The sequence below is a fragment of the Tiliqua scincoides genome, chromosome 4 (genome assembly GCF_035046505.1).
Source record: "Tiliqua scincoides isolate rTilSci1 chromosome 4, rTilSci1.hap2, whole genome shotgun sequence".
Lineage (NCBI taxonomy): Eukaryota > Metazoa > Chordata > Lepidosauria > Squamata > Scincidae > Tiliqua > Tiliqua scincoides.
The window spans coordinates 53,208,561-53,222,311 of record NC_089824.1 but is presented as its reverse complement, the minus strand read 5'-3'; the positions used below and the strand labels follow the sequence as shown (position 1 = coordinate 53,222,311).

The following is a 13,751-nucleotide window of genomic DNA, read 5'->3' as shown; positions in this document are numbered from 1 at the left end:
CATATTGTATTAAAATTGACACAGAATCTGGCCAAATAGAGGCCAGCTGCATTCGTTTTATTATCTTTGGAAAATCTTTCTAAAGAAAATAAATCAAGGAAAGATGAATCAGGATCTAAGTTTGCGGCAGTACTGAGCAACGGCTCTGAATTTCCAACCCTGGCGTTGAAATCCCCACCGATAAGACAATGGCATGAAGGAAATTGCATGTCTAACTCCATGACAATTTTAGAGAAGGTGCTCCAATTCTGGGATAATAATTGTTTGTTCAAGCCAGGAGGAAGATAAACATTTACAATTATTAACTGGAGATTGTTAAGAATAAGCTTGACTGCATGACATAATTTGCTAGTTGTCTTGGTGACCACCAGTTCTGAATTTAGCTGGAAAGAGACAAAAATTGTCATCCCCGCTTGCAAACGCCCCTTGGAGCTTATTCTATAAGCTGGAATGTTGTAGGAATTAAAACCTTGAAGGTGTAAAGGAATTTGAGACCAGGTTTCCTGCAAAAAGATTACGTGAAAATCACATAAATATCTCTGGAAAGTCTCATCATTAACCTTGCTACGCCATCCCGCAATATTCTAAGAAAGAAGTTTTAAATATGTCCTTGATGTGAGATCAGGTGTTGCAGATGTAAGTCAATCTGATGGGAGAGCTTGAATGTCTTCCTCTCCACATCCCAAAGAAATAAGCTTCTGTGTTTTAGACGGTTGAACAGCAGATGGTCGGTGGGGAACGTTAGAGTTCGACTGAGCAGTCCTTGTTCCAATAGCAGTTGAGGTCATGGTCATCTGTCCAGCCATAGAGTCTTTAAGTTGGACTCTAATCTTATCCAAATTATCAATAACTTTGGCTTGCTCTCCAGCAGACAAATTTTTAAAGGCCTCCAAAACCTCTGAGGAAAGAGATCCCTCCTCAGCCTCCAGCTGGAACAAAAGTTCTCTAAAATCTAGGTCTTCTTCCCCAGTATTGTCTTGGGTGCGTATAGTTTCCAGTCTCATATTACTTCCATTGACCACGCTGGATTTCTGGAGAGCAGCGCTAACGCCAGATGATTGTAAATAAGCTGTTGGTGGTTCTATGTTGGGTGCCTTACCAGCAGTATTTATTGGCTCCCCAAAGAGTTCAGCAGGAGGGGATGTTTATTCAGCTGTTTCTCCTCCACCTTCTTGTGTAGAGGCCAGTAGAAGTACCAAGTCCTGAGAGTCATCCAGCTCTGCCAAATCTCTCTCAGAAGGGGGAGCTGTGTCCATGTCCTCCACATGGCAAACCTGACTTCAATAGACCATAGCCTCTACTGCCACTGTGGGAAGTACCCTAGGCGTTCTGGGCGTTAGCCTTGCCAAGGATTCCTCGAGGGAGGCTGTCATCTCTTCCAATTCATTTATGGCTGTATTCAGAGGGTTTTCCAAAATATCTTGTGGATTTTTAGCACTGCTCCTCTGTAAATCATTAGCAGAACAAGTCCAGGGCAGATTTTTCAAAGTATTTTGAGAGTTAACTACATAGCTGTCCAGCGGGTCATTAGCAGCAGCAGTCTTAGGCTCCATGCCAAGCCTCTCAAACCTTGACCTTGGAATGATAACAGCTGGAGGAGCTGCAGATAAGCGTTTAGAAGGCAGCATAGGTGGCCGGCTTATATCTATAAAAACTCTCATTGCTCTTATTTCATAGGAGTTCAGAAAACCCCGCATTCTGAAAAGCATCAGGGGGATGGTCGGGCTTGCAAATTCCAGCCTCAATTTTGTTCTATCTGGAGGGGCAGCCAATCTCTGGTAATATTTTAAATCAATACATCTGGGTTCCAATCTAAGTAATCTAGCTAGCGAATCCACAATTTTAAATTTATTTAGCCATTTACCAACATTATGCACATTCTTTTTGAGTTCAAGGGTCACCTGTTTCACTAGAAGATGCCGAGATACAGTTGGATTCTCTATCTTCTCCATGTTCTCCCTTTCTCTTCCCCCACTCTTAGGCTTGGGAGTTAAGCTTTTTTGCCTTTTATGCCTCTCAGGTTTAGGAGTGAAGCTTTTATGCCTCCCATGTGTCATGGAGCCCAGGTACTTGGTCTATTGGAGGGGAGAAACTGGAACAGGTCAAAAGCTTTATATTATAAATAAATAATATATATTCTTATATTATAATATAAGAATTATATTCTTAGCCTTCAGTTTGCTGAGAAATTAAGTGCTAGAAAAATGTGTCTGCTGGTATCCTATTCTGAACAGTTCTTGCTTTGTATCTGACATATTTACCTTTTGATGGTCATTAGAATTCAAAGAACTATAGTGTATTTCTTACTGCAGTCTCCTACTATTAAGAGCAATCCTAAATTGACTTTGACAGGAGATCAGCTTTAGTTCAGGAAGGCAAATAGGCTAAGGTAGGGTTTCCCAAACTGTGGATGATAATCCTGTGGTAGTTCACGAGGCCACGTTTGGTGGGTTGTGACCTAGGCCATGCCACCCATCCTTACTCCAATTTGTCTCCAAATTGGAGCCATTCTGAAAGCCTATTCACTGACTGGGAGGGTGGAGGGGCCTGTTCTGGGTTGCATCAGGCGAGTAACCAACAATACAGGCCTCTGTGGGCCTTAGAATGGCCTGCAGAAGTCTCGGAAAGCAGTTCGGTTTGCTTCCAAAAACTGGAAATGGTTCCTGAGGCTTGCAGAGACTGGTAGAGTGGGTCACAGGCCTGGCATAACCCAGAAAAGCTTCTCCATCCTCTCAGTGTCATTCTTGCGTTGTGACCCACCATGAAGGACAGGGTAGGTCACAGAGCTGAGAAGATAGGGAACCGCTAGGCTAAGGACCTTTTCTAGTCAGGAGGAATCAGATTTTAAAAAGTTCTTAAACCGGTTCATCTTAAATAAGAGTTGAGTTGCTTAATATTTTGCATTGCAACAAGGAAAACAGAAGTAAAAATCAGTCTTGTAGTAATTTTCTTAGGACCAATCTAAATGATGTGTACTCCAGAGCAAACTCAAGATTATGTGTTTTGGTTTGTCCTGGTAACACAATTATTAGACTCTCAGCCCAGTCCTAACCAATTTTCCAGTACCAATGCAGGTCAGAGTTAAGGGAACAAATGTTCTCCTACCTTGATGAGGTCTCCTTGACTACCCCTGTAACATAGGATTCAGCATGTGCTGGCTGGCTATGTGCAGACGCAATAGTGGCAGAGAAGAAGCGCTTCACTGCCACTATGCCACAGAGTAGGCCCTGTAGTGGGCCTTAGCCTGTGTCCAGTCAGATCTGTCACGAGTCTTCCTCCACCGTCGCTCAAGACGCCTACTGTTCCATGTGGTGCAGGGTCTCCTCCATCACACCCCATCAGTGGATCAGGAGGACCACACAGAGGTCTGCTGTAACACCTTTGCCAGGCACTTTGTGAATAAAATCACTCGGATTCGCCGCAACTTGGACTCCATGTTGACAATGACTAGTGATGTCCCCGTGGCACCTGTCAATCCTGTTTTGTGGTATTCTTTTCTGCTTGTAGAACCTGAGGATGTGGACAGGAGCCTTTGGAGTGTGAGGCCATCCGCCTGCCTGCTGGATCCATGCCCAGCATGGCTGGTTAGATCTGCCCGGGAGGGACTGGCCGAGTGGATAGAGAGGGTAGTAAATTCATCTTTGAGGGAGGGGGTGGTTAAAGCAAGCAGTGGTTCGCCCCCTCCTGAAAAAGCCCTCTCTGGACCCCTCTATGTTGGATAATTATCGGCCAATCTCAAACCTCCCATTTCTGGGCAAAGTGATCGAGCGGGTGGTGGTGTATCAGCTCCAGAGGATCCTGGATGAAGCGGATTATCTGGATCCCTTTCAGTCTGGCTTCAGGCCTGGCTTTGGGGTGGAGACAGCCTTGGTGGATGACCTACGCTGAGGGCTGGACGGAGGGAGTGCATCCTTGCTGGTCCTTTTGGACCTCTCAGTGGCTTTTGACACCATTGACCATGGTGTCCTTCTGGGACGGTTAGCCGAGGTGGGGATCGGGGGCACTATTTTGCAATGGTTCCGGTTCTTCTTGGCCGACAGGTCCCAGATGGTGGTATTGGGGGACTCCTGTTCGGCACCCTGGCCCTTGAGGTGTGGGATGCCACAGGGTTCTATATTGTCCAGCATGTTGTTTAACATCTACATGAAACTGGTGGGAGAGGTCATCCGGGGATTTGGAGTTGGGTGCCATCAGTATGCTGATGACACTCAAGCTCTATCTTTCCTTTCCACCTGACTCCAGGGTGGCTGTCTCTGTCCTGGAGCATTGCCTGGAGGCAGTTGGGATCTGGATGAAGGTGAACAAGCTGAGATTAAATCCAGACAAGACAGAGGTCCTCCTGGTGCAGAAATCCACGATGCGGGTGCTGGACTATCGCCCAGCTCTGAATGGGGTTGCACTCCCCCTGAAAGAGCAGGTTCGCAGCTTGGGGGTTCTCCTGGACTCACAGCTCCTCCTGGATGTCCAGGTGTCAGCTGTGGCCAGGGGGCCTTTGCCCAGCTTCGGCTGGTGCGCCAGCTGCGGCCGTACCTGTCTTGGGTGGATCTGGCCACGGTGGTCCATGCCATAGTGACATCAAGATTAGATTATTGTAATGCGCCCTACATGGGGCTGCCCCTGAAGATGGTCCGAAAGCTACAACTAGTGCAGAATGCGGTGGCTCAGGTAGTTGCTGGGGGTCGGCGGTTTGACTCTGTCATGCCGCTACTCCGGCGGCTGCACTGGCTGCCCATTCGTTACTGGGCTGAATTCAAGGTGCTGGTTATGACCTTTAAAGCCCTAAACGACTTGGGATGAGCGTATTTGAAAGACCACCTTCTTCTGTATAATCCGGTCCATTCTCTAAGGTCATCAGAAGGGGCCCTGTTGGTTGTGCCATCGTTGAGAGTGGTGAAGGGAATGGTGGCCAGAAACAGGGCCTTTTTGGTGGTGGCACCTGCACCATGGAATTCCCTCCCCTTTGAATTGAGAGCAGCTTCCTCATAATTAATGTACCGGCAGGGCCTGAAGACTTTTTTATTCAGGAAAGTCTTCGAGGCACTATGGGCTGTTTTTATAAATTTATAAATTATGTCTTTTACTGCATGCTTTCAATCTGCTGCTATGTATTTTATCTTGTTTTAATTGTTTTTAAACATTTTGTATTTTTAATGTTTATCAGTTGCCTTGCATTTTAACTTGATTGTTAGCCGCCTTGGGTGTCCTTCGGGAAGAAAGGCGGAATACAAATCTAATAAATAAATAATAAATAAATAAGCAGGAGGCTGCTGGTGACTTGCATGGTAGCAAAAGTGTTAAAATAATGTTAGGATTTTATATCTGTTTCAGAGTCAGTACATTTTTTCCAACTCCACCCAGAATTGCTTCTGACTTGAACTCCACAGCAGGGGGGATGGACCCTATTAGGATAGTCAGTGCTTAGGAATCCTCTGCAGTGTATAAGCCTTTGAGGGCTCATGAGGATTTTTCTGTTTGTATGACTGGTGATTCTGTTGAAGTTCAGGTTTACTTTGAAGTCGATGATAATCTAGATGTGGGCAAACAAGCTGAAATTAAATCTGACTTGATAATGGTGCCATCTTGTTCCAAATGGGGTTTCACTCCCCTTGAAGGAGCAGGTTCATAATTTGGAAGTGCTCTTGGACCTGACTTTGCTTTTAGATGTCCAGGTGGCTGCTTTTGCCCAATTTTGCTGGCACTCTGCCTCTTTCTGTCTCAGGCGGATATGACCATAGTGGATTACATGCAGCACACTTGACATGAGGCTGTCCTTGAAGGTTGTTTCAGAAACTTCAGCTGGTATAAAATACAGTTCTCAAGTGCTGACTGTGATGAGAACTTGATTATATCACTGTTTCAGCTGTGCCTTGTTATCAGTTTCTGGACATGATTGAAGCTGCTGGTTATTATCTTTTAAATCCCTTACACACTTGGGACCAAGACACATTAAGGACCACCTTCTTTTGAATCTGTCTGTCCATTAAGATCAGGGAAGGAGGCCCTCTTGAACATCCTGCTGTCTTCTGAGAGTCAGCTGTAAATGACTTGTGAGAGGACTTTCACAGGGCTGGCTATTTAAACAACTGTTTTTCAAAATGCTTGGCTCTCCTTGTGACTTTATTTGGTCTGTTGCTGGTTTTATGTTTTGGTGTTGACTGTTAAACAAACAGATGTTGTAAGCCGCCTTGAATCCCCCAAAAGAAGGTTGGCATAGAAGTATTTAACCTGTTTCTCAAAACAAGGAGCGTGGAAGAATCATCTTGGCAAGTCAACAATAGCAAATTAACCAGCCAGCAGGGAATATTAGCTTGCCTCTGAGCTTAGGTGTGTACTTTGAAATTTTAATAAATTAGTGGCTGTTGTCTTGCTGCATGTAGAATGATCTTTTATCTAACTTAATTACTACTAAAATATTTAAAATTCTAAGCTTGGTATAGCAGCTTTCCCAGGTCCCTCCCTTTACCATTTAAATTTTCACTAGGTAAAGCATTGTTTGCTACCAAGTAGGAAAGGCTACAGAACAGCAAGGTAGTGATTATTTCTAGCTTTCACTTTTATATAATTCTAGAGGGCATGTAATGGCTGCCCCTTGGACATATTCTTGCTGTTGCTGATGCAACTTCTACCTTAAACTTGTACTGCAATCCCACATAACACTGTGAATGAAAATGCCAGTGGCAATGCAGTATGCATCAGAACAATAGCATTCAACACTTTGTGATACATAGATGGAAGCACTCATTAAGATTTACTGTACTTATGCTAGGCATGTATTTTATAGGTAACCATATAAATGTGCAAAGCTGGCTTTTAAAACATCTCTAGGCCACTTCACACACCTCAGTCAGGTTTCCCACCACAGGCACTCAACAGGGAGCTGCAACCAATCGCAGCTCTGTAGTATGGTTACCTGTTAAATATGGATGCAAGCATGTGTTTACCATCACAATTTTAGATGTAGGTCTAAAACAGGGGTCTCCAAACCCCAGCCTGGGGGCCAGATGCGACCCAAGGTCAGCCTCCATCCAGCCCGTGGCCAGCCCCTGAGAGCCTCTGGCCCAGTTAACCAAACACAACTGGAGTTGTGCTTCTGGGGTGGGGGAATGGGGGCCATTTAATTGTGTGCTTTATTTCTTGGGCTGTGTTGGTGCTTGGAGAAATCTTGGGCATTGGAGCCCATTCATTTATTAATTCATCTAAGTTTCATCTGTTACCCTGCACATGCCTGATCTTATCTGATCTTGGAAGCTAAGCAGGGTCAGGCCTGGTTAGTCCTTGGATGGGAGACCACCTGGGAATACCAGGTGCTGTAGGCTTATACTATAGTCTTTCGAGACTGAAGGTTGCCAACCAACCAAGTTTCATCTCTAATGTATTTATTTAAATTTTGTTTAATTTTTTTTTCGGCCCTCAACACTGTACCTGCTATTTGATGCGGCCCTTCGGTCAAAAAGTTTAGAGGTGTTACTTTGAATCTATCTCTGGGTCTTTTTAAATCTGGGTTAAATGTCTTACAAATGTGAAATAACCTGCTTCCTTGAACACAAATTTCTCTTATAGCATGATTGAAAGAACTATTCCAGAGCAAAGACCAGATTGGGGGGGGGGGCAGGGGCTTGGACAATATGCTTTCAGGCTCCCTCCTTTCTGCCGTTGTCCACTTCCTCCACTTCTGCCTTTCTGCCCAATCTATCCTGTTGCCCAGAGCATCAGCTGTTCCTTTTTTCTTGTTCCCATTGCTCACTCTTGAGTTTTCAGCTCAAGCGTCCTTGGACATGTCAGTGGATCTTGGCAGCCATCTGATTATATCAATCCATAACATAATTCCTGGGAATAACCTGAATCTCTTACATGGTGGGGGAAAGAGGGAATATTTATATATCGGTTCTTGCCACTCTCTTCTTTCTTCCTCGACGCACAAGGGGAAGGATATTTAATGCTCGTATTGGCAGTTTGAAACAAGCCACAATTTCTTGTTTCATTTGAATTCCGTTTGCTTTAGTTTAGTTTACAAATCAGGATTTCAAGCCATGGTTTTATCCTGCTGAACAAAAAATAGTTATTTCTTCAAGCCACTTTTATGTATTCCGATAATAAATGGTGGTTTGTTCCAAATAGCAATTGGATGTCTTAAATTCCTCCTTTTTGTGTGTGAGGAAAGGGAAAGTATGCAAGCCTCAGGCTTACAGCAGCTAGTGGGCATATATTGCTGAACCAGGCCATGTGGTGGCTTTTTAATTGGGCAATTGTTTGAGCGGTTCATGAAAATACAAAGTACAACATTGAATCTTCTAAATCCATGCCCCATCCCACATTCCCCAAGTCAGGAGTGTTTTGTGAATGGCCTTGAAAATGTGTACAGACAAGTGTTTTTACGAGAGTTTTGATCAGTGCTTGTTAAATCAAATCTGTCTTAGAAATCTTTTTAAAAGAGCAGAATGCTTTGCAGGATATATATAACAAGGAAAGCAAAACATCCTGATGAGTAAACAGTGTTCTATTCTGAGATGAAAGGATGGCCTTTGAAATAGAGGAATGTGGCTTTAGGCCTGTACACACCAGGAATCACCAAAAACATATTTTCAGAAAACTTTACATATGTAGAACTGAATCATTTTGAGTGCAAAAATGCATATTTCTAAGGCAGATAAATGTCAAGACTTGCATCTGTCTGACACCTCTTGTTGTCTGTACTAAATGCAATAGTGACTGTGTGCCAGAAATATGTATTCAATTTAGATTGTATTCAATTCTGTTAATAGGCATCTTGAACACTTACTCTGAAAAAATCATTTTATGTTGTCCTTGACCTTTCCATCTTCTGAATTCCTGGGGTTGATAGCTTGAGGATAGGTCAGATGGAACTTGGTCTTTGCTTTTCTGTCCTGAGGCCCAAATGCCTCTGCCAGACCCTCCCTATGGCTCTTCCCTGTAAAGGAGGTTAGACTATCTAATACTGGGTGTAGTCGACCCAGACTCTGTGCATGGGAAAATACTTATAGCCCTTCGGCTTTAAAGATAATGCTGTCTGGTCTTTTTTAACCTGAGAGTTCCTTCAAGTTTCCCACTGACTGCAGCTTGTCACAAGGACCCGTTCTGTGTAGCTCTGATGCAGCAGCTGCATATGCCAAGAACACACTCGTGAAATATCTATTCTTCCCCCCCCCCCCATGGATCAGGTCTAATGGGATCTGTGGATACAACCGAAGGTGTTGGAAAGGCATTTCCGGTTTTTGTAAAAACTTTAAAGAGTAATATTAACTGTGGTCCAAGAGAGCTTATGCTATTATTTCAGATTCATGTTGCCCTTAGTTGGCATGGGTCCCTTCACTTCATGCATCTGAAGAAGTGAGTCCATGAGAACTTATGCTCCAGTGAACTTGTTGATGCCTTGAGACATTGGGTACTGTTCAGTTTCCCTTCCTCAAGACAAGAGTAAGGACTCTTTCTCAGAGGGAATGATTACTTCCCATGTGGTTGCTGTCCATTTTCTTGTGCAGCTTGAAGACTAACATGCTCACTGTGGCATAAGTTTTCATGGGCACAAGCTCTAGCTATGGAGGAACCTATAGGAACACTTATATTACAGACCTTGACTCTAAGTCCCATAGGAATTTGGAGGTTTGCAATTTTTTTTCTTCAGATCCTATTAGGACATGCCTAAAGGAAGGGTGAAACCTTGGGTAGGTATCTGGCAATCCAGGTATTTTTGGTTTTGGCATCCTATAAAATTTACTACACCACTCTGGCTCCAAACTTTTTGGCCAGAAGGCTGCATCAAATATCTGACACTGCGTCAGGGGCTGAAAAAATAAATTTTAAATATAAAATTGAAATACATTAGAGATGGAACTTAGATGACTGAATAAATGAATGAATGGGCTCTAAGTTCCAGGATTTCTCTAAGAACCAACACACACCACAGAAATAAAGCACATACTCAAATGGACTCCCATTCCCCCACCCCAGAAGTAGTTTACGTATGTATGCAGGAGTAAATATCTCAGAACCATCACATCACGAGGAAACACCCAGAGCATACTCTGAGGGCTGTTGAGACCTTCCCAACCCAAAAATGTCACTTCCAGTTTTTGGAGAAAACCAGGAAGTGGTGTGTTCAGGCCTTTAGAAGCTGTTCTGAGACATGGCCTCCCTGGTCTCAGAACACCCTCCAGACCTGACCGGAGTACAGCTCTGGTCACGTTCAGTCAAGAGAGTCAGAGGCTTGATGCGGGCCGAATAGAGGCTCACCATGGGCTGCATTGAGCCCCAGGCCAGGGTTTCAAGACGCTTGATCTAGTAACACAGTCTTTTTGCATTCAAGTAGTCAACAGCTATGTTGAAGTGGGTGTGGCAATTGGACATCGGACTCTTATTTTCCAAGGGATCAGTCTGTCCACACTCTGTTTGTCCATCTGAGGCTCTACTTCATGTCACTTCAATATCTAAGGTACAACTGGATAGGACAAGGGATGGGACTTTCTGCTGCTGCTCTTAATCAGGCAGTGAAAAGCTTTGTTTCATTTGGTTACTCTTGTCCCTTGGTTTACTCATCTGTGTGTTGTCTCCCCACTGCCCATTTTATTTTTGGTTGTTAAGGTTAGCTTTTAGTGTTATTTTTTTTAAAATTCTATAAGCTGCCTTCAGTGGGACTGAAAGGCAACCAAGAAATCTTCTAAATACGTTGCTTAGAAGTGCCAGCATCTTTGTGGGGCTTTGTCTCAGCCTATAGTCTCAGTTGTGTATATTGCATGGAATTTTTTACCACTGGGGAGGGGGAGACTAATTGGGATGGTTTTGTGGAGAACATTGGGCCATTTTAGTTTTCCCGGTTCCCTTGCTTTCTACTTACTGTGTACTTCCCTTGTGGCTTTTCACATACTGTAGGGCACTAACAAAATATTTGGTATGTCTTATTACACTGTAACTTATGTGAACTTGAAAGCAGAAATGAATGTTTGGAGCACACTTTCCTGAGAATCTTTCAGACTGCAGGTGGGTGAACTGCATATATGAATATTCCTCAGCAAAGCTGGTGTGTTAGGAAGGAACATTCTTGCCTAAGTGTAGAAAAATATAGGTGCTTTATGGTTGTCAAAATACTTGATTTTAGATCAGCCTTCAGATATTCTCAGCCTGTGTGTACAATATATATTGGCAACCTTCAGTCTCGAAAGACTATGGTATCGCGCTCTGAAAGGTGGTTCTGGCACAGCGTCTAGTGTGGCTGAAAAGGCCAATCTGGGAGTGACAATCCCTTCCACACCAGGAGCAAGTGCAGTCTGTCCCTGGTCTGTCTCCCTGGCTATGGGCCTTCCTTCTTTGCCTCTTTGCCTCAGACTGTTGGCCAAGTGTCTCTTCAAACTGGGAAAGGCCATGCTGCACAGCCTGCCTCCAAGCAGGCTGCTCAGAGGCCAGGGTTTCCCACTTGTTGAGGTCCATTCCTAAGACCTTCAGATCCCTCTTGCAGATGTCCTTGTATCGCAGCTGTGGTCTACCTGTAGGGCGCTTTCCTTGCACGAATTCTCTATAGAGGAGATCCTTTGGGATCCGGCCATCATCCATTCTCACGACATGAGCGAGCCAACGCAGGCGTCTCTGTTTCAGCAGTGCATACATGCTAGGGGTTCCAGCACGTTCCAGGACTGTGTTGTTAGGAACTTTGTCCTGCCAGGTGATGCCGAGAATGCGTCGGAGGCATTTGTTTGTGTGTACAAACTGCAGCATTTTTTAAGAAGAAACTTGAATGTGTGATTAAATAACTATTCTACATGCTGAAGGAATATCATTGTAGTGCTTGTCAGAGGTTGTATGGGAATTTAACAAAAGAAGGCTACTTTCCAGAGTTTGTTTCATTTTTAATGTTGGAGAGTAGATACAGGGGAAGCAAGAGTTTAATTGTAAACCAGTTTGACAGTAGAATAGGTAATCTTATTAATCTCATTCAAAATGAAAGATGCATTTAAATTGAAATACAACCATCACTAGCAGCTCAAGGAAAAATAGCAATAGCTGTATTTTCCATATAGTATTTACAATCCAGGCTGTTAAGCCTGCTTGCTTGACCATGTCTTATATATGAAACACTTTGTCATTTTTTCCCAAGCTTCTATAGCTGTTTGGTGTGTGGAGTTTAGTAAAAGCAGTACCTCTTATTTTTAGCTATTTTAGTATCCTAAAAAAAAAAAGCGTACTGGCAAACGTATAGATCTGTCAAATGTATGGCTCCCAGCGGCAGACGCCGTTGGTCACAAATACTGTTGGGCAGCTTGGATGAAAAACAACTGGTACATTGCAATGATGGGAGTAAGGTGCTATCCTTTAAAACTTTGCCTCCTGGTCACATTAAGGGTAAAAGCAAATGGATGAGGAAGACGCTTATATCTTCTGGAAACTGCCAAAACCACCTTGGTAAAAATGGTTCTGAAATAATGAACAGATTGCATGTCAAACATAAGCCAAAAAGACTTTCCAGTTTCCTCAGAGGGATGTCTTTGAGCATGTTAGTTTCTTTATGGAAATGGTTTGCATACTAACTGCAAAGCCCTCTAACGTATAAATGCCTGGTGCATCTTGGGCTACTCACGCTCTGTGCTCTTCCTTTTGTAACCCTTCTGTAACTGATGAGATATGGTTTGTTTGGAAGAGTTTAGGGGAACAATAAATGTATTGTGTCTGCTGACACATCTGTGTTAAGGCTGGAGTTTCAGCTTCATCTCTGAATTTCCTAGCAGTTGTCATTTGGGGCCATACTCTTGATATAAAATATCTGCATGTCAATACAGTAGATCCAAATACTGTGGCATTCCCAGAGGGGGACAAAAGGATATGTTTTGCATGTGTCTCAACATGCTGTGTAAGCAGTCCCTCCCCTTTGACTTTGGAGCCATTCCAGGTGGCAAGAGCAACAGAGACATCTCACAGCCAAGAATGGCTCCAGAGGTGGGGGAGGGGGGGCTGTTACGCAGCACATTGAGGTACCTGCAAAACTTACTGTTCCCCCTGGAACACCGTTGTCCGCGTCTTCTAGGCCGACATTCAGAGTTTTAAAGCAGTGCAGCTCACTGGCCCATAGAGTGCTCTCCTTTTCCAGAGATGAACTTAATTATTTTCTTTGCTGTGAAAGAGATCTCCAATTTAAATGACTAATTGCATTGTAGCTGTGGGCTAAACATATTGATAACACAAATGTTGATGACATGTGAAGGGTCAAGAGATTTATAATTTTGTTGATAATAGATTGCTTAAAATGATGTGGCAAAGAGCCAGAATATTTCAGTTTAATAATTGTCTATTAACTAACATGACACATGTTGTACAGTGTTTGTTAACCTCCAGGATACAGATTAAGGATCTGATGTAGCCACAGAAAGTGACATGCATACATGAATCTTGGGCATAATAGTGAAAAAAAACTGATGTTACAGTTGGAGTAATTTGTCTCAATATGTAATACACTGTTGATTTCATTTGAAAAGACTTATAGAAATGTCACAATGGAAATTAGGGAGGGAAGCTCATAGCTGAATGTTAACACTAGTCCTCCTGTAGATCTCTGACAGATTAGCTGAGTTCCAGCCTGAATGAAGATAACAGTCATAAATATACAGTTTTTCTTGAGTAGTTCAAGTGAAAACATGTCGCTGCCTTTCATACTGTGGTTTGATATATCCCCAGAGTTTTCATTTTCCTTTCTCTTCAGATCCAAACTGCTGTATTTTCTGAAACATTTATGCATGTTACTGCCAGAA

The 13,751-nt window shown here is 43.4% G+C and overlaps 1 protein-coding gene across 1 annotated transcript in view; it reads left to right on the top strand.

Annotated features, from left to right (window-relative positions):
* TAF4B (TATA-box binding protein associated factor 4b) overlaps positions 1-13,751 on the top strand; it is a 72,523-nt gene that overhangs the window by 50,555 nt on the left and 8,217 nt on the right. Inside the window, exon 15 of the mRNA XM_066624428.1 lies at positions 6,205-6,216. Within this exon, the coding sequence (XP_066480525.1) occupies positions 6,205-6,216 (12 nt within the window). The remainder of the gene's footprint in view (positions 1-6,204; positions 6,217-13,751) is intronic.